Source organism: Cyclospora cayetanensis, unplaced genomic scaffold (genome assembly GCF_002999335.1).
Source record: "Cyclospora cayetanensis isolate NF1_C8 unplaced genomic scaffold, CcayRef3 CcayRef3_contig_203, whole genome shotgun sequence".
Lineage (NCBI taxonomy): Eukaryota > Apicomplexa > Conoidasida > Eucoccidiorida > Eimeriidae > Cyclospora > Cyclospora cayetanensis.
The window spans coordinates 1-18222 of NW_020312152.1; the positions used below are offsets into that span (position 1 = coordinate 1).

General features: G+C 51.0%; 6 protein-coding genes across 6 annotated transcripts; 3 read left to right on the forward strand and 3 right to left on the reverse strand.

Moving 5' to 3' along the window:
* The first annotated feature begins 8 nt into the window (after nt 1-8).
* On the forward strand, nt 9-3964 carry LOC34622966. Its single transcript, XM_022736107.2, has 6 exons — nt 9-1760; nt 1897-1967; nt 2080-2346; nt 2474-2933; nt 3059-3417; nt 3535-3964. Exons 1-6 carry the CDS (start codon nt 120-122, stop codon nt 3962-3964), a joined length of 3228 nt encoding a protein of 1075 aa, XP_022588587.1. The 5' UTR covers nt 9-119.
* Nucleotides 3965-4558: 594 nt separating this feature from the next.
* On the reverse strand, nt 4559-6872 carry LOC34622967. The gene is made up of 5 exons (XM_022736108.1): nt 6657-6872; nt 6219-6368; nt 5915-6129; nt 5593-5797; nt 4559-5464 (listed from the first exon to the last, which is right to left on the reverse strand). The coding sequence occupies exons 1-5, from the start codon at nt 6870-6872 to the stop codon at nt 4559-4561; spliced, it is 1692 nt and encodes a 563-aa protein (XP_022588588.1).
* Nucleotides 6873-7648: 776 nt separating this feature from the next.
* Nucleotides 7649-9366, forward strand: LOC34622968 (titin). The gene is made up of 3 exons (XM_022736109.2): nt 7649-7813; nt 8030-8239; nt 8392-9366. The coding sequence occupies exons 1-3, from the start codon at nt 7649-7651 to the stop codon at nt 9364-9366; spliced, it is 1350 nt and encodes a 449-aa protein (XP_022588589.1).
* A 1403-nt stretch (nt 9367-10769) lies between these two features.
* On the reverse strand, nt 10770-11445 carry LOC34622969 (U6 snRNA-associated Sm-like protein LSm1). The gene is made up of 2 exons (XM_022736110.1): nt 11044-11445; nt 10770-10850 (listed from the first exon to the last, which is right to left on the reverse strand). The coding sequence occupies exons 1-2, from the start codon at nt 11443-11445 to the stop codon at nt 10770-10772; spliced, it is 483 nt and encodes a 160-aa protein (XP_022588590.1).
* Nucleotides 11446-12154: 709 nt separating this feature from the next.
* LOC34622970 (extensin) lies at nt 12155-14361 on the forward strand. The gene is made up of 7 exons (XM_026337814.1): nt 12155-12275; nt 12397-12762; nt 12933-13028; nt 13160-13665; nt 13910-13999; nt 14130-14193; nt 14306-14361. Exons 1-7 carry the CDS (start codon nt 12155-12157, stop codon nt 14359-14361), a joined length of 1299 nt encoding a protein of 432 aa, XP_026193599.1.
* Nucleotides 14362-15077: 716 nt separating this feature from the next.
* Nucleotides 15078-18006, reverse strand: LOC34622971. Its single transcript, XM_026337816.1, has 4 exons — nt 17158-18006; nt 16772-16993; nt 16536-16651; nt 15078-16335 (listed from the first exon to the last, which is right to left on the reverse strand). Exons 1-4 carry the CDS (start codon nt 18004-18006, stop codon nt 15078-15080), a joined length of 2445 nt encoding a protein of 814 aa, XP_026193601.1.
* Nucleotides 18007-18222: the final 216 nt, after the last annotated feature.

Here is an 18222-nt window from a genome sequence, read left to right on the forward strand (position 1 = left end):
ACTTTGGGCAAGCGAACTATTCAGCGGCGAATGCATGTCTGGATGCCCTTGCATCTTGGCGTCGCTCGAACGGTTTGTGTGGTCAGAGCATTCAGTGGGGGCCGTGGATCGAGCAGGGAATGGCAGCTGGCTTGAAGCAGCATCTTGACAAGGCGGGTATGATGGGAATAAGCAATGAGCTTGGTACAAGAGTTTTGCAGGACGTGCTGAAAGCTCCGCAGCAAGGCGTCGTGTGTGCCCAGGCGTTGGTATGGCGAAAGTTCCTGAGGCGCTACGCGTTCGACCCACCCCCCTTCTTTTCTGAGGTGTCTACTGTCAGCACGGCCAGCCTCAGTGCCTCGATCGACCTGAGTTCAATAAGCAAGGGGGCACTTGTTGAAATTCTTGTGGACATTGCGCAGACAGTGTCTGGGTCTACGGAGAAGCCGGGGGCTTCCACGCCGCTCATAGATTTAGGACTTGACTCCCTCGGGGCAGTTGAGTTCCGCAACTGCGTTGCTGAAAAAACTGGAATTAAGCTCCCTCAGAATCTGATGTTTGAGAATCCCAGCGTGGAAGACATTGCGGAGTACATATTGAACAGGGCCCATATCGCAGATGATGCCGCCGGTGCTGGAGGGACGCTGGTGAATTCCTCGCACACAACGATTGACCAGTGGCTCATGTCTGTCCTCGTGCCTGCCGAGAGATACACGTTGTACGTAGACTCGCTGACGTCATCATATGAGAACCTTAGCGGCATGGCTTCAGTCGAAGACATTGTGAGTGCTCTCGAGACGCTTGGGGTCACAGCCCCAGAAGACTTTGACCGCCTGAACGTCGCATGGGAAGAACTCAGAGACGCATATGCAAACCCCACAGGAGCAATGTCTGATACTCAGCGGAAGCCGCGAGTCGCAACGCGTGTTCCGCATCCCACAGAAGACGTCGAAATGCTTAAAAACAAGCTGACCTTTGATGTTACGAGCATCGAACCCATCGTTTTTCCGGAGAAATACCGAATCGCTCTGCTAACTGGCGCCACAGGATTTGTTGGTCGCATTCAGCTTTCTGTACTCTTGGAAGCTTCGGCAGACTTGGAGGTTATTTGCATCGTCCGGGCCAAAGACTCAGGGCACGCGCTTGACCGAATCAGGCAGGCATGCAAAGAGGCAAAGTGCTGGAAGGAAGCGTACTGCAATCGGATCATCCCGCTGGCCGGTGATTTTACCCTCCCCGATTTGGGTCTTGGGGAAGAAAAATTCGAGCAGCTTTCGAAGAAGGTCGATATTGTCTATCATACAGGAGGTGACGTCAACCTACTAAGCAACTATGCACGACTTCGTTCATCAAACGTCCTGTGCCTGCTTGGAATTATCGATTTCTGCACGAGGAATCGATTGAAGCCGCTGCACTTTGCTTCCACCCTCGGGCAGTTCCCAGCTTTCTTCTGCGAGTTTACCGGAGCATACCAGGACTATGTCATCACGGAAGACAGCAGGCCTACACCAGAGGAGATGGAGGCTTTCTATCCTCCTCTCAGAATGGGATATCCGTGGTCGAAATGGGCCGCTGAGCTGGTTCTTTGTAGTGCAAAGGAGAAGGGGCTTCCTGTCTTCATTTACCGCCTACCAAACACCTACGTGGCTTACGCGTCGGGCTACACAAACCCAACAGATTACGCAACTGCCCTTATGGTGTCTACTGTCCAAGAAGGAATATTCCCTGTCGGCTGCGCTGCTGCTCCGCTCACACCGGTTGACACTATCTGTCAAATGCTGGTAGGCACTCGCTCTTTTTTCTAATCACACAACCACTGTCAGTGACACTGGGGCTTGCTGGTTCTTTCATCTTGGGAGGCAGCACTGGGAGGACCGCCGCCGACGTACTCGCAAAGTGTTGTGCTTGCTACTGCAGGTTGGGGTGTCTTTCCTGAAGGAGCCTAAACACTTCTTGTACCACTTATTCGACCCTCGAACCATAACAGGGTGAGACTTTCTACGCTCGCTAGGAGTGCCTTAGCTTTAGAGGCATGCATTGTTGTGCTCGTATTCATCTGGCTGCGGTGTCTGGTTTATTTCCGCCTGAATTAATTATCAGGGACCATCTGGAACTCTGGAGTCAAGAACTTGGGATTGCGTACAAAGGTGTACATATCGACGAATTCCTTGCTGCGGTCAAAGCTCGTGGCCCAGAGTCGCCCGTTTTCAAGTTTGTGCCTCTAATCCAGTTCATGAGAAAGTATTGGTTTGACTCCGAAGTACGCACAAAAGATTTCCCCATAGAAACCAAGAATATCTTCGAGGCGCTGCCTAGCGCGAGGTGGCCAGACCAAAGAGATGTCTTCAAAAATTCACTACTCTACAGGTCAGCAAGTGTTTTAGCAAACGTTTTTTGGACCTGTTTCAAGTTTTTGCAAAAGCCTAGATTCTGACTGACTCTTGCACCTTGGAATAGTCTTCCTCCTCGTGTGCAAGTGCTACTCTGTTCTCAGTGTTCAATCCGGCTTTTTCCCCAAGAATTCTAAAGCTATTCGCGTCGATCCTGAGGCGTGCCTGGAGGATGCAAAGAGAATCTCAGGACTAGACTCTCTAGGGAAAGATCATGACTACTTCATGAAGCCACTACATATCTTGAAAGACTCACTTCTCCAGGAATCCAACCCGTCGTTCTGTGGCAAACTAGCAATGTTCCGTACCGTCAGACAGCAGCTCATGAACCTCATGTACATGGAAAATATGAGGCTCAACCACCCAGAAATTGAGCAGTTAGAGGTCAAGAAGCCACTGATCATTGTTGGGCTGAATCGTACAGGCACAACGTTCCTTCAGAACATTATGGCCACTGACATATCCAATCGTTCAGCCCGTTACTGCGAAATGATTGCCCCATACGGCAATAATGGCCACTACTACCAAAAGGGACTCAGCAACGACCCTGAATCGTGGAACCGCGTACGTGTGGGCACACTGCAAGAATAAGCTCCACAGCCGTTTCCCGTTGCTTGTGATGACAATTGTAGAAACAATGCTGCTCAAAAGTTTGCGTCTGCCCAATGCGATGTGCCCTTTTTGTACAGGATCCAAGAATCAGCTTTGCACAGGAAGTGCTCGATAGCCAGCTGGCTTTGTCCGAGGAATGGATAAGCATCCATGCACAGAGTGCCGAACTTCCAGAAGAAGATTTTGTTATCCTTGAGCACTGCGGCAGATGCTATTCCATTTGCACCGAATTTAATGTCCCGTCGTATCGCAAGTGGCTGTATGCTAATGACTACCAGGAAATGAAGAACGCATATAAATTCCATAAGCGATTCCTTCAGCATCTGCAATACCAACGCGTTGCTGATCGTTGGCTTCTAAAGATGCCATTCCACCTCTTCACTCTTGATGCACTTTTCGACACCTACCCAGATGCAAGGATTATTTTCATGCACAGGTAAGCACATGTCGAGGGAGCCTTCTGTACTCAACGTCACGGGATGTCGAGCTGCCTAAATACTAGTTCCTTGGATTAATGCCACAGTAGTGCGCATTCTTAATTTGTTTTTCTCAGGGACCCCAAAGATACTGTGGCAAGCTGGGCCAGCCTGGTGAGGTGTGCTCAGCAGTCACTCCTTGACTCGGTGAACCCTGCAGAACTTGGGAAGCTCGAGTTAGAAGCAATGTCTAGAATGATCAACCGAGCTCTGGACTTCCGTGCAACCAGGCCAGATCTAAAGAACCAAATACTTGACGTGCAGTACAAAGATTTGATTGATGATCCCTTGGGCACCGTAACCAAGATTTACAGCCACTTCGACATTCCGCTGACCGAGCAGGCACGCGAACGCATGACTGAATTCTGTCATCAGGATAGGAATACCCGCAGGAAGCTCTCGAAACACAACTACACACTCGAAGACGTATCACTAACAAAGCCTATGGTGGAGGAGGCATTCAAGCAATACTACAACTCTGGGCTGTGCAAATACTTGAAGGAATAAACATCTGATGTGTCTGTGGTCAACATAGCGATTTGTTTGTGCGTTGCACGGCCCCAGCAGATGCCTCTTCTTGCCAAGCCCTCATCATATCATTCTCCTATAATGTAACCTTATTTTTCAATAATTAGCTAGACTTGTTCCGTCCATTCGACAGAGCGAGATTGGTGCACGCACCAGCAAGTAGTCGTCACCGAATCAATGCCATGAAACACTGTTCTAAGGCAGCACTGCCTACAGGCAGCCGCCGTGAATCGGGCCTCCATTGGTAGCCAGGATCACCCTAGCCACAGCTAAATTATGAGTTGCTGTAGATACTTGCCCCAGATTCGTTATAAGATGAATGCCAGATTGATATACAAGGAAGCATATGGCACTGCAGCTGAAGAGATGGTCACAATTGCTTTGCATAGCTACTTTACACATCCGTAAAGTCTCTGAATTTGGAACGATGAATTACTGCGAGAGATCTCCGGATAACTTCCGTAAATTGGCAACTTCCTAAGGCTCCTTTGTTATTTAAGGTTGGCCGGGAACACCAAGTTCCACGCTGTGCAAAAAGGGAATACCATGCATTCCAGCAAGCCATTGGCAAATTTAGTTGCCACTGCAAGTACAGCAGGCTCCACTGCTTCCTCCACAGGCTGCTGAGCAGACGGGGCAGCATGATGCAGGCTTCGCCGCTTGCTGAGCCCTCGTCTTTGGCAGTCCGTGCTCATCCACCTCAACCCAAGGTGCCTCGCCAAAGGCATGAGAATCTTGTTGAAGTCTGGCGGCCTGTTCAGCTGATAGCTGTACCTGAGTCGGGTACTGCATCGCCATGCTGTGCAATGCCTTTTGGTGAGCTTCAAACCATTCAGGTGTGTACATCTCATGGGTTTCAGTTGTCTCCTTCTTGATCCATTCGTTCTGCAAGTATGTCATGTTCAGTGGGTGTCCTGGATGTAGGGCGAGAGGCTCTACTCCTTCACGAGCTTCGGGGTCGCTCACTTCAGCTCCTTCTGCACTTTCGTCTGGTCTCTTGCTGCCCGGCTCACCGAATACGGTGCCTTCAGGATGCTGGACGTATGGATATTTATCGCCGAGCTCCTCCTTCCTCCTCTCCGCCAAATCGGCGTTAACTCTCATCCACATAGCGTGAACGTCTGCTTGAGAGAGCTCAGCAGGATTAATTGGCTGTGCCTTCTCCACAAATTCGTGCACCTTGATCTCAACATCGCACGGTACTGGCTTAATGATATCCTGAACCTGAAGGAAGGGTTTCTCCTTGATGCACTCAACTTCATAAACCTCGTTGGTCCACCGGACGCGAGGAACCACGCGACGCCGAACAGGAACGGGGACGAAATGGTCTCTGAACTTTAGCACCGGCACCTGAACTGGGACGACAATGGGCTTTGGGACCATATAAGGCACGGGGACATCCACTGAAACTGGAACGTGTTTCTGGATTTCAACGGTTTTGACGACCTTTGGCTTGAAGACTTGTTCCAAACGTGGAGCCTGCAATTTCAGCAATAACAAACAGTTCTTGACCTGCCTAATACACCGGCACCGACCCAAAATCGTAAAAGCGCTAGTATACCGTCCTTCGCTAGAAATTCAGTAAGACAAAGCTTTTTTTAACTCACTGGAGGCATTGCAGGGGCTGGTCCTCTAGGCAATCCCATGCGTTTAGCCTCATAGGCTGCTTGCTCCTCTGCAATTAGCTCTTGATATTCCTGCTCCGCCTTGTACTGGGCCTCTCTAGCCTCTCTTTCCACTTTAACTTCCTGCTCATGCTTTGCCTTCAGCTTTGCCCATTCCTCTGTAGCCACCTGGCCTTTTGGCACATACCTGAACGGTTCGCAGTCAACACGGAAGAAGAAAATATGATACTCTTTCTGCACTCTGTACAGCAATGTACGTATATGCACAAGCCCACACAGGATTGGCGTGATCAGTTCTGCTCACCTGATAACCTCCTCGATTTCTTCGACATCCTGATAGCGTACGACTTCCTTGACTTGGGGCACCTCGACAATCTTCTCTACGTATTTGGTCTCGTATTTCGGGCGCTGGATAATGTTTTCTTGGGTTTCAATCTTGGGTAAGTACTTGTACTGGTATTCATAGCGCGGAACCTCAACGATCTTATCTACCACCTTGACCTCGGGGACTTCCACGATCTGCGAAGTTCAGTAAGAATACTTTCATCGACATGGAATGGAGCTGCACAAAGAAGCTGTGCATGTGTAATCTCAGGGGCAAAGCATACCTTCTCTACATATTCAGGCACGAATTTGGGGACCTCGACGATCTTCTCTTCAATAACAACCTTGGGCACATATGTTTCGATCGTCCTAACAACTGGGACCTCCACAGTCTTTACCACAGTATCAACTGGCTGGTAGGCGGTAATCGCCACCTGAGAGCACACCCGACAAGAATAAATCATGCGCATAGGGTGGGATCCAACATTATACGCAGGAGCCTCTATCGAGGAATCGAGAGGAGAAGTAGCCACAGTGGCTTGTGGTGTGAACGCCGGAATCAGTTGTGCATGCCAAGAGCGACTTGCTAAGCACAGCCGACTCATTAGTGACGCGCAGGACTACTGCTATTCTAGCATTGATCCAAGGTCATCTAGGTCTAACACTGGATCGAACGCACATACACTGAGCGGGGCGCTAGCCGCCAGAGCCGGAAATCTTACCCACTGGCGCTCAGTTTGCTCTGAAACAGCAACTGCCCTTTCCCTTTCTGTCCTTTCTTCAAGCATGACAGATCGCACAGACTCTGCGGTTGCATGGAGGTGGGCATTAGCGGGAACATTTAGCTGGGCTTGGTTCGGTTGACCAGATTGCTGTTGTTGCTGGTTTTGACTGTCGTCCCCTCCTTGGGCACAACAATCGCTGCAGTTTGAGAACATTTTGTCTTATTCACCTAAAGGAAAGGGAAAAGAATGGGGGGGCTCTATCTATCCACAAGGCACGCTCGAACTTGCGGCTGCCTGGGTATCGAGCCACCTGCGACTCGGTGGTGCAGGCGACGCCGCCAAGAAAAGCGGGGAAAGGAGCTCTAAATGGCTAAAGACTGGATGTTGTAAAAGCTGTAGCAAGATACTTCTACGAAGAAGCATTGATGAGTCGATTTGCTGCCTAAAAACTCTGTGGTTGAAGCTGCCAAACCGAACCAGCGGCCGACACGCCAGGCACAGCCGCCTGCAGCCGATGAGCCCTCCAGCCGCGGTCGCGCAGCACGTGCATCGCACCGGCCGGCACGGTCGAGCAGCTGGCCCTGCCATTGGCTGATTGCTGGTGAACTGGTGCTGCCGAATGGCTCGACGGCTTAATCGATGGTGCGGATTTACTGCAAGTCTACAGTGGCGGTTTGCTTGGAACCCCAGGCCTGACCCGCGGTCTCACACTTCTCCTTTGCACCTCCTATTTCAGCTTTTTTTCTGTGAAAGGGCCTCAAAACGTTTCGGGATAAATATCGTTTGCCAACACAGTCTTGTGTTCGGCTAAACCCTTCTGCCAGCCGGTGCCGACGGCTGTCAGCCACACTGACCGTCGGTGAAAGCAACCTTTCTTGCTGCGTCCCAGATACTCTGGGCTTTCATATCCAGCCCTTTCCATTGAAATTGGATCTGAATCCCCGATCATCGGCTGGATATTGCTTCTGTGATAAATACCATCCATCAAGATGAGAGTCTTCAGCGAGTGTTGCGAGCCATGCTGCCCCGGTGAAGCCGGGGTAGAACAGGCTGATCAGCATCTTCAGCAAGGACAACTTCCGCCTGGGAGCCGCCTTGTTTCAGGAACTATTGCACAGCAAGGAGAACCCAGATACCTCGAGCCTCTGGTTCAGGTGGGTAGATTAGTTGCAGCCGACACGTTCTCCAGTGTTTCGTCTTCTACCCTAAGCCGCTTTAGCGACAAGAATACGAAGATTTTATGTTCATGGCACCAGAAGAGTGGAATCTGAGTGATTTTAGGCTTGTGTCGGTCGAGCCTAAGGCACGAAGACGAAACCGTGTGTAGAACTTTATTTAAAATGCATCATGTGCAATTAAACTTTTTACAGGAGCGCATCGTCGAAGTCCTGAAGCACGAAGTGGAGGAACGCATCATTGAAGTCCCTCAAGTGCAATACGTAGACCGTATTGTCGAGGTTCCACAGACCGTCGTGCACGAGAAGATAACGCATGTTTCGAAGCCTGTGATTCAGGAACGCATCAAGCATGTTCCTAAGGTCGTCTACCAGGAGAAGATCGTAGAGGTGCCTCAGGTCAAGGTGAGCTGCTTACTCATCAGCGAAAATGCATGGTACCTTGATAATCATAAAGAATTTTCTGTATTGATCGCTCGCTCCACTAAGGATTGCCTAATTTCCTAGTAGTCTCGATGTTTGGTGTGTGTATGCTGTATTTTCTGACTGCTGTTCAGGTTGTCGACAAGGTCGTTGAGGTCCCTCAGTACGTGTATCAAGAGAAAATAATCGAAGTACCCCGTGTCGTAGTCCAGGAGAGAGTGATACCAGTTCCTCGTAAGATTGTAAAAGAGAAGCTAATTGAAATTCCTGAGGTGGAGTATCGAGATGTCGCGTTCGAACAGCCTCTGGAGGTTACTGAAGAGGTTAAGCAAGAGGAAGTGGTGGAGAAACCTTACACTCAAGTAGTACAGAGGCCTTTCGAAATGGAGAAAGTCGTGGAAGTGCCTCATATCCAACACACCTACAGGAACGTCATGACTCCTCAATACAGGCATATTCCCAAACCAGTCGAGGTGCCGATGACGCACTACAGGCCGATTCCCGTGGAAAAACTTGTCGACCGTAACGTTCCCGTACCCGTTGAGCTCCAGATAGTGCAGGAGTACCTGTGCCCAAAGATTGAGCCTCGCTATAAGGAAGTCCCCGTCCCAGTACATGTCCAGCGAACTATTGAGCATCCAGTACCGAAAGAGGCCATGGGAAACCCTCAGCTTCTACCACTGTACTATCAGGGAAGCAAAGAGCAATTCAAGGGCAGTTTCCAGCCTGGTGGTGCATGCTACACACTCTCTTCTTGCTGCGCCCCAAGGGTTGACCATATCACGGAAGGCACTGCTGGAACGGTGGAGGTGCTCGCTCAAGCTGGTCTTCCACAGCATTACATGGGGGGACCCGGACCACTCGGAAATATGCATGCAATGGGACATGAGCAGCACATGCAGGCCGAATTCGCTGCTCGTGCGCAGGAAGCGGGTCAACAGCAGCAGCAGCCACATCAAGAGGAAAGGGCTCAGTACGGAGGTGCAGACAGAATGACCACCATGCAGCAAGATATGCGTGCAGTGACCAGCAAGCCGACAAATCCGTATGTCGAGGTTTCTGTCACTCCCTTAGCCGCTGGACAAAAGTCTGAAGTGAACATTCAGTAGATATCTAGTGTCTGCAGCGCCTCGCACTATTTAGAGTCCTGATTCAAGCGACAGGCAACGAGACTGGTGTTAAATATACAGGCTTGGGCATTGTCTTGCCAAAAACCGGTATTCGTTCACGCATCACACTTCGCGTGCTACGATGCAAATAGGCACACTTTCAGCCGGGTAGATTCTTATTCCTTACATGACGTTCGGACTGGCAAAACTCTTTAATTTGGGATATTGTAAAGTGCGTTAAATTGAAACTGACTTTCCAAAAGCCAACTAACATCCTGATTTATTTACTTGTGCGTCACCACTACAAGCAGGCGGCGTGCCTGCAGCACAACACCAACGAGCCGTGATACATAGTGTCCTTCACTGTAGGTGAACATGAATCTGAGGTACTGTTCGTATGATTTCCACAAAAGTGCTCTGTGCTAGTGAGCCTGAAAATTGGCCCTGCATGCTGAATCATTACCTCTTAGTGCAGAACCAGGTTCAGTTGCACGATAGGTTTGTCATCGGTCCTCCGGAAGAATCGGGAGTGTGTACTACAGGTTGGTCTGATGCGAGCGCAGAACGGTATCTTTATTGACGGTATGTACTGGATGGAAACTGCAAGTGGTGCAACGGCAAACCCTAGCGTTAGACGTCCAATTGTCCAGTGCGGCATCCCCAGTTTTTCCTTGTGTAAAATTGGGCTGTGTTGCCCCCTTGTAGCTAAGATAGTACCACCCAGGCTACCACCTCAAATAATGCGGGGGCCCGACACTCGTCCGGTACTCTACAACATATTAAGTGGCGCGCAGTGCTGCTGCACGCCGAAGTTAGTCCAATCAGTTTCCTGTCCATCAGGAAATACACAGCAACCTGCTAGCACTTAGCTGGTTCATAAAACCATAAAAATGCGCATTCGCACCCAAGTCTAGCCAATACAAGGGCAATGGACAGCCATCGGCTAATCATTTACCCGCCCACGGTTTGACTAGTCTTACATCACTCCACACCAGCTCAAAACACGCTGGCTCGTTAGGCATCTCCACGTGAGCCAGAACGGCTACAGCCAGACCACTCTAAGCAAGAACTACAGGCTGGTTATCAAATCTCATCAATAACCGTTGCAGCTTGGGTCGATTCTGTATGTCATTTACAGCAATCCACTGGCATCACGTTGGTTCTCACGCTAAGATGTGAAGCTACGTGCATGGTGATGGTGCAACATTACAGATGACCACGCACTACCAGCATTGTAATCGCTACGAATGCCGCACTGGCAACACTTTCAACAGGCAAAAACCATATTTTCACCAGCAATATCTTGAAAACCATACTTGGGATCAGAAGGTAAATTTTCCCTCCATAATACCTCATGAGGAGACGTTTTCCCCTCTCCGCTCCGTCTGATATACTGACGAATTCTAGTCATCTGGCAGGTCATAGCCATAGTTGTAGTCGCCCAATTGCCGTAGAGTGCGCCTCCTCTGCATCTCGCGTCGTTCCTGGCAAAAACATGCAAATAATGCAAGAAATGATATACTGCGTTCAATGGGGGAAAATTCAATGCATCGACAGCTCTAGTGCCCTATACCGCTTACCACCCAACGACGAGTCAAGTTCGTGCACACTTCGTTAAATGCTAGAGAATAGAGCAGCACACAGGAGCTACATAGCATCTTTACTCCTACCCAGTACCTGCTCTTCATGAAGCTCCAGGACTTCCCATAGCGGTCGAGATGTCAGAGGATTTGGCTTTGACTCATCGATGGCTCCAAACAGCAGGATGTTTTCCCCACGAATGATCATTACCCCCTGATACACATCGGCGTAATATGTACCAACGATAATGCGCTGAACGCAGCGTTCCAGCATTAAGTTGCCGAACTGGTCAAATGTCCGCAAAATGCCAATGAGCTTCTTGCCATCACGTAGAATCACCAGTATTTTCTGATCAAGCTCCTCTTCCAAACTTGTGATCCAATTTGGTGCAGACGATGGCTGAACGTCGTCGTAGTGCTCTGCCATCATGGATCCAGGGGTAGCAACCTGGTGCTGTTGATCTGCAAAATGCTGGCTGAATTCAATTTCAGGGTCCATGCTGGCGGCATTTGGACAGTCATTTCTTAGAAAAACACATAAGCTTACTACGTTTCGTAAAAGTAACTAAAAGGATGGCTGACAATACCGATCGTCGCACGTCGGCAAAAGGGCCCTCGGTGCATGCAAGCTTGCCAGTGAAATCGTCGCCCCACTTCCTCCAGCACTTTTCCTGTGCACCATTCTACTAATATGCATACCCCGCCAGCAAATGAATTGCAAGTGATTGATGTTTGAAAGGCTCAGGACAACCGGGTGTTGCCTGCATACGGGGTACAGTTGGAGTGTCCCCTGTTATGCGGCTGGATGATGGGCTGCACGCGCCTTATAGTAGCCATCTCGAAGAATTTTCCCTTCCCATTTGCGTTATGTACATGAATGAACGGCGTGCACCTGGGCTAGGAGAGTTCAAGGGCCGAAAGCACGATCGTTTTTCTGTCGAGGGGCTCCCATAGCCGGCACCTCTGTCGTCATCGTCCCATAGCAGCAATTATTGCCGCCTTGCTCGCACACAGCATCGCCGAGCTCTGCTTGTATTGGGGCGTGCTGCTGTCATGAGCAGCATGCGTCTAGACGCACCCAGTCCGCATGGTTGTTTGTCTTGCAGCCGAGAGCTCCAGCTGCACGCGGGAGTGCGCGCAGTCAGCACTGCACTGAGCCTGTTGCGCTTGCATTGATACAGCTGTGAAGCTGCTCCTTTCGCGGCACGATGGAATACGATGAACAAGTTTCCGCGCGGCTCGACATGAGCCTCGATGAAATCATTGGTCAAGAACAACAGGACGGTTCAAGTCAATTTAAAAAGCGCAGAGCGAGGGGAGCACCTCAGGGTAAGCCAGTGCGTGTGTGCCCTTTGAACTCAACTCCGCGTCCAAGGGAGACCGTTGATTGGGGTGGCTTTCCAGGTGCACAAGCCATAGTCCTACTGCTGTGCCACGTTCACCCTCGCAGGGCTTACCTCTCCGCCTCCACCCGCAGCGAACTCCTCGCCCTCCCGTCCACTCCCAACTGTACAAACCGATTTCACGAAACGCGCTGCCCCCCTGGCCCCCCCTCATGTTGGAGGGCAGACCAGCTTTCCCAGTAGACCTGCCCCGCCCACACGTTCACTGCCTCCCCCAGCGAGGGCCCCTTCTGGGAGACTGCCAGGGGCCCCATTCTTCGGTGTAGGCCCCCGCCAGCCTTTCCCTGTTCCTGTGGGGCCCCCCAGGATGGATGCAAGATGGCCTAGACCAAGGCACCTAGGCGGAAGTTACTTGGTCCCACCCAGTGGCGTGCAGCCTCCGCCGCCTCCTATCGGGGCGGGCCCCCCTGGCCGTAAGGCGTCGCTTGCTGCTTGAGGCGTGTGCTTCTTTCTGAAAGATCTCTTTTCGCGTGCATTCGCATTGCGTGTGAGGGCGATTGGCTGAACGGTGGGCATGAGCGCACCAAAAAAATGCCCTCCCAGCAGCCCTAAAGCAAACACTTGTGATTCGTGTGTGTCTCAGCTCCACGTTCCTTTCCCTTGCCGCCTAGACCTACTGCTTCAGGCGAATATGACTACCCTCCGCGTCGTCCAATGTTCGGGCCATATGCTAGTACGCACCCCCAGTGCAACCGGCTATCAAGCACCTACCGTGAAGCTTCTAGTTCATCCTGAAAACTGCCTCTGCTGCTCATACCGTGAAGGGGGGACTGCAGACTTTTCTCAGGCTTTTTTCAAAATGCGGGTACTGCGCTGCAGGCCCTCCACGGCCATTGTGGAAGCGCTCTCGGCTTCCAGATGCGGTGCAAGATATTAACGGCAACCACTCGCCAGCATGTAATCCGATGGGCTACGCCCTTGGCCCTCCGGCTTTTGCGCCGAGCTCGGGCCCAAGTCCGCATCTGGTGGATGAAACAAAAGGGGCTGCGTCGAATCAAATGAGCTACGGATATGGTCCTATGTATCCTCCTTCCGCCGCATATTATGAATCTCCGTACTCGGGAGACGCGGCAGGGGACAGAAGCCGTGCCTATCCAATGGCGCACGAAAAGATCGTCGCCCCCCCTGGTCACTGCAGCCATTCGAATAATCAAGAAGGCGTGTGGAAAGGGCAGAGTCCACCTGATCAATGCGCTACAGCACCAGCGTTCCGTGGTGTGCCAGTTCGAGGTGCTGCGGCCACAGCAGCGGGCAGTGCTGCTGCTGGCGACGCTAGCCTTGCAGAGCGAATGGAATTCACAGTAATCGTTTCAAATGTAAGAGCCACGAGATACTTCTTTACCTTGCTGGCCGAAAACACGACTCACACTTCAGCTCGCTTGTAGGGCGGCGCCCGAGAGGCCAACGTACGACCGCATTAAGAGGAGGCACGGTCTTTCAGGGAAACGGGCAGGCGGATATTGTTTCATGAGCTGCATCTGTTGTCATGACGGAATCGCAGCTCTATGCATCATTGGCTGCAATGCATGTCTTTGACTTTACGTGGCGGTACTGCGTCAGGTTCCGAAGGATCTGCCAGCTGTGGAAATCCAGGAAGCATTCAGCTGTATGGGGATAGTGCTCCGGACTGACATAATGCTGAACAGCAAGGTATTATTCTTTGCAAGGCAATGCTTTGAATGACAAAAGCATTATGCAGTAGTTAGCTCTCAATTGATAGGCTTCCTTCAATGAACACACAACGTGACAACTATCGTCATGTATGATGAGTTGCACGCAGGGAGAGCATACTGGTCGGGTATGCATTGCATATGCATCTGCGGATGCTGCGAAGGCGGCAGTGGGTACGTCTCTGACCGTGAGGCTAAGAATTGCAAAGACACCACTTCTTGTGCTTGAAGTTGGTTGGCATGTTGCCAAAATTCTGCGACATCGTCTGAGTGCTTGTTCTTGCAGCTCAATTTGACAAAGGCGATCTTAACGGAAATACGATTCGGGTCTTCGCAGAATGACGATATAGCACTAAGTCTGGTCGCCCACATAGCCACCGGTATCTGGGAATGTGACGTGCGGAACTCCCGCTGGCTGGGTGGGGGCGGAACTGCTCGCACAGCAGTCATTCACGTGCTTGAGGGCGAAGTGAGTCATGCATGTTGCTTGCTCCTCATGGGCACTATGCCTTCCATATATATATATATATAGCTCTGTCTACAGGGCTACATATATCGGTAATAGACCTACCTCGTGCAATGAGGTGAATGACTAATCTGAAAGTATTAGCACCTTGATTGGAAAGCATTCTGCAAGCTGCTTCACCCCCAGTGAGGGGGCTGCGCCCAGTCATACCACGTTGCATAGCAGGCTGCCATTAGAGATTATTACTTGCCTAGTAAATTACCCCGAGCGTTACTGTTTGCACTAATTTCTGAGTCATTCGAAGCGGGCTGACAGCCCGCCAGACACTCCAGCATCGTGCAGCCGTATAGTTCGAGTTTGTCTTTCCATACCAAAAAAAGCCCGGGTGGGAAAGTGGTGAGGTATCACCATACGGACTCTCATCAAACAGCACCTTAAAAGTCCACAGTCCGAACATTTAGCAAGAATAAAACTTATACTTACTCAAGGGTCTTGTTTCTGCATTCCACTCGCAAAAGAGCTCGCTCTAGTGCAAAGGAGAAGATTGCCATTCTGCAGCAATACGGCCATTTTAGCACAGTTCCATTTAATCTCAACTAAGTGCTTGAAAGGAATTGGCCAGGTTGTCCGAGCGACCTGCCGGTACGTCCACGGATGGCACCCTGGGTACATCGAAAAGATAAGTGGAGTCTCCCACACTTTCCGTCTTCATTGAGCATGACTCATGTGCTTTTCCTGCTGTCTTCGCTGCTTCGGCCTCCCCACCGTAGCCTTGATAGGCCTGGATATCAGGCATACCCCCAAGAGGACCCAGAACGTCGCTCGTCACGGCTGTTGCGGAGTCGGCAGGAGCGAAAATCAGATGGTCCCGCATACGCTGAAGCTGTAGCTGCTGAACGATGGCACTAAAATGCTCACTTAGGTTGAAATTGGACTGCTGCTCTGCTGAAGAGGAGGCTGATGGCTCATCGGCTGAGTGGCGCTGCAGCTGTTGCACGATGAGCTGAACGAACTGCATATGAATGTTGCTGCTGCGAACGAGCGAGTCGAAGCATGCACGAGCTGCAGGATCCATATTCCCTTCTGCTCGCTTTGTAGGGCTCTCTCGTTCTTTGTCCGATGGCCAAGCAGTCTTCAAATCCTCCGCTACTTTCAGCAGAGTTCGCTGGACTTCCACAAGCATGCAACATTGCATGAACTGCGCCATAAATGCGTAGTGCGTCGTCAGTTTCAGCATGGCGTTATTCTGCTTTCCGGCGAGTGCTAGTCGGAGCTCTGTGGGCGAACGGGATGCCTTTTCTGCGGGAATGCAAAAAGTGTCATCCCCTGGAACTGGAGGCGTAGCTTTGATCATGGATGCAACCAAGCGTCTATGTTCTTTGAGGCTCGCTTCCAGCAACTCGGCTCCTCCGTCAGCAGCGCCTTCCTCGTCCACATGGCAAGGAGGACTGTCCGCAGTGCCCCCCAATGGGGATTGCAAAGAAGAACGGGCATCTCTGTAAGGGGAAGGGTCCGCCTCGGGTAGCCACCTGGACGTAGCATCACTGGTGGGTGTTGATGGGCAAGTGTGCCTCGCTACACAAGGATCTGATGGCGCCTCCGCTTCCGATGAGTTTTCTTGTGCCTTGAGGGATGGCTTTCGCGGCCTTCCGCGGCACCGTTTGTTCGCATCCTTCTCCTCTCGCCCGCCGCAGGACATGCGCTTCCTTACAAATCCGGATGAAGGCAGTCTGCTTCCGAAAAACGTATTCGATGGCGATTCATCTTCTGACTTTGATCTATCTAGGGTTGACTGTTGGTTTGCCCTCTGTGCTACTCCACACGGAATTAAACTTCCTGATTCGTCGTCCCTAATGAAAAGCACAATATCGCAAGATTCACAGCAAAGCAGAATAAGATGCGACAAACGCTTGAAAGCCCTTGGAGGCGACACTTCGGGAAGGTCTGAAGCATTACATTGTCAAGCAGATATAGGCAATCTGCGTGTTTCGAGTCAAAAATAGAGCGAGCGGGTTTTGTATGATGAGTCAGGCAGCAAGGAATGACATACTCTCCGAGGTCGAGGTCTTTATTGGTGAGAGCATCACATTTTTGCGTTAGTGCCGTACACTTCAAAAGGAAATCCCACGCTTCCTCGCCCATAAGATGCGTAACTTTGAAGAGTTCCTGTGTCATCCGCATTGCTCAAACATGTCAAAGCTGGTCCTGTAGCTAGAGAGTCCACAAACAACTCAACACGGCCTCCTGCGGCTTTACACGCACATGCTCAGATGTCGCAGTGCCTACCTGGACTGTGGCAAGTGTAAACAAATCCCTCCGGTAAAGGTTGTGTTCTTGCAAAACGCGCTGCCACTTCTCCGGATTAGACCAAAAAACTCCCCGTAGTTTTCGCAAAAGCAGACGGCGTCCGTCCGCACCAACAGGCCAGGCAAATCCATATGCCCATGAGCCATAGGCGTATTGTTGGGGGTTGCGTAGCAGTTCCAGCGCAAAGCCACTCCCTGAAACCTGTGAAAATGGATGCAGCATCATGCACTACAAAATCTCGAGGACTACCGAGGAGAAAGGCATTGATCATTAGGCACAGGAATATATATATACATATATATAGCACGCTTGTTCCTGCATCGCTGCTCTGGGTGTACCAACCAGCAACTTAAGTGCATCCTGACCTTTGAAAGGTCAACAGACTTCGCTTCCTCTTCAAACGTGCCAAGTTCCTCCATCTGTTTGTATGCAAGGTCATATTTCGTGCGTTTTCGACGATTTCTCCCCCCAATTCGGACGACACCTGCTGGTGATACGCTTTTGACCATCTGTGGACTGGAGATACCGGGAGATGTAAGGGTTCGCTGGTGCGCCTCTCCTTCACAGCAGGCGCTCCGATCATATGCCAATCCAGATTCCATTGCATCTGCCTGTTTGCTTGGCTCTACAATGGCGGGAGCTGACTGTGTTGTTGCCCGAGCTTCGGATCCACTGCGTGTGAGAGGCGCATGGCGAAGGCGGCTGGCATATGGTTGGTGATCGCTAGAAGATGCTCCCCCAGTGGCGCGCCCTTCTGTGGGTGCAAATCGGGCGCGCTTCGCCACAGCAGGCCTTGCGTCCCTTGGGTGTCTTCTTCCAAGGACCGCGGTTTCTTCTCGAGCCTCTTCAGGCTCATGCGAAGCCTCAACGTTGACAGCTGGCAAGTCGATCTGCGTACTGTTTCGCCTCCTGATTCTAGGGGCACCTAAAAGCATCAATCCCCCATCAGGGTCTGCATCATGGTGCACAGGCTTCTTAAGGCTACCTCGTTGAGAAGCTGGCGTGGAAGAGGAAATGGTTTGAGGAAGGACTTCCTCGGCTGGGGAACTGTCTTCTGTTTCACTTTGCGGAGCCGAAGGATTGGACGCAGAGGCCTCCAACAAAGCGACACCCCCTTGTGTAGGTAAAGAGCTACTATTGCTAGTGTCTGCAGCTTTTTCAACACTTGATGGTATGGCCTGCGGGCTTTCTTCGTCTTCAAGCATGTGCTGCATCTTCAAGATATCCTCCAGATGGAGGGTACACCTCAAAAAGTGATATCTGCTCCCTAACCAATCACTCTCACTCTGGCGCACGTACAAAGCGGCAGATGAGAGCAGGTACCAGTCTGCAAGTAAATCCGGGGGGCCAGTCCGTAGCAAAGCTGTCACTTCAGACTACCAGCACGTGGTAGGCACTTGAACGGACATGAAAGCGTAAAATGGCACAAA

Coding starts and splice junctions, on each gene's coding strand:
- LOC34622966 (XM_022736107.2), top strand. CDS start 120: ATGGCAGCTGGCTTGAAGCAGCATCTTGACAAGGCGGGTATGATGGGA. Junction 1,761..1,896: donor ACACTATCTGTCAAATGCTG/GTAGGCACTCGC, acceptor TTGCTACTGCAG/GTTGGGGTGTCTTTCCTGAA. Junction 2,934..3,058: donor ACCCTGAATCGTGGAACCGC/GTACGTGTGGGC, acceptor CTTTTTGTACAG/GATCCAAGAATCAGCTTTGC.
- LOC34622967 (XM_022736108.1), bottom strand. CDS start 6,872: ATGTTCTCAAACTGCAGCGATTGTTGTGCCCAAGGAGGGGACGACAGT. Junction 6,369..6,656: donor AGCAAACTGAGCGCCAGTGG/GTAAGATTTCCG, acceptor GTGTGCTCTCAG/GTGGCGATTACCGCCTACCA. Junction 5,798..5,914: donor GAAATCGAGGAGGTTATCAG/GTGAGCAGAACT, acceptor CGAACCGTTCAG/GTATGTGCCAAAAGGCCAGG.
- LOC34622968 (XM_022736109.2), top strand. CDS start 7,649: ATGAGAGTCTTCAGCGAGTGTTGCGAGCCATGCTGCCCCGGTGAAGCC. Junction 7,814..8,029: donor ACCTCGAGCCTCTGGTTCAG/GTGGGTAGATTA, acceptor AACTTTTTACAG/GAGCGCATCGTCGAAGTCCT. Junction 8,240..8,391: donor TAGAGGTGCCTCAGGTCAAG/GTGAGCTGCTTA, acceptor ACTGCTGTTCAG/GTTGTCGACAAGGTCGTTGA.
- LOC34622969 (XM_022736110.1), bottom strand. CDS start 11,445: ATGGACCCTGAAATTGAATTCAGCCAGCATTTTGCAGATCAACAGCAC. Junction 10,851..11,043: donor TGGAGCTTCATGAAGAGCAG/GTACTGGGTAGG, acceptor TGTTTTTGCCAG/GAACGACGCGAGATGCAGAG.
- LOC34622970 (XM_026337814.1), top strand. CDS start 12,155: ATGGAATACGATGAACAAGTTTCCGCGCGGCTCGACATGAGCCTCGAT. Junction 13,029..13,159: donor CGGGCCATATGCTAGTACGC/ACCCCCAGTGCA, acceptor AATGCGGGTACT/GCGCTGCAGGCCCTCCACGG. Junction 13,666..13,909: donor TCACAGTAATCGTTTCAAAT/GTAAGAGCCACG, acceptor GTACTGCGTCAG/GTTCCGAAGGATCTGCCAGC.
- LOC34622971 (XM_026337816.1), bottom strand. CDS start 18,006: ATGCAGCACATGCTTGAAGACGAAGAAAGCCCGCAGGCCATACCATCA. Junction 16,994..17,157: donor AGTCTGTTGACCTTTCAAAG/GTCAGGATGCAC, acceptor CCATTTTCACAG/GTTTCAGGGAGTGGCTTTGC. Junction 16,652..16,771: donor TTACACTTGCCACAGTCCAG/GTAGGCACTGCG, acceptor CGGATGACACAG/GAACTCTTCAAAGTTACGCA.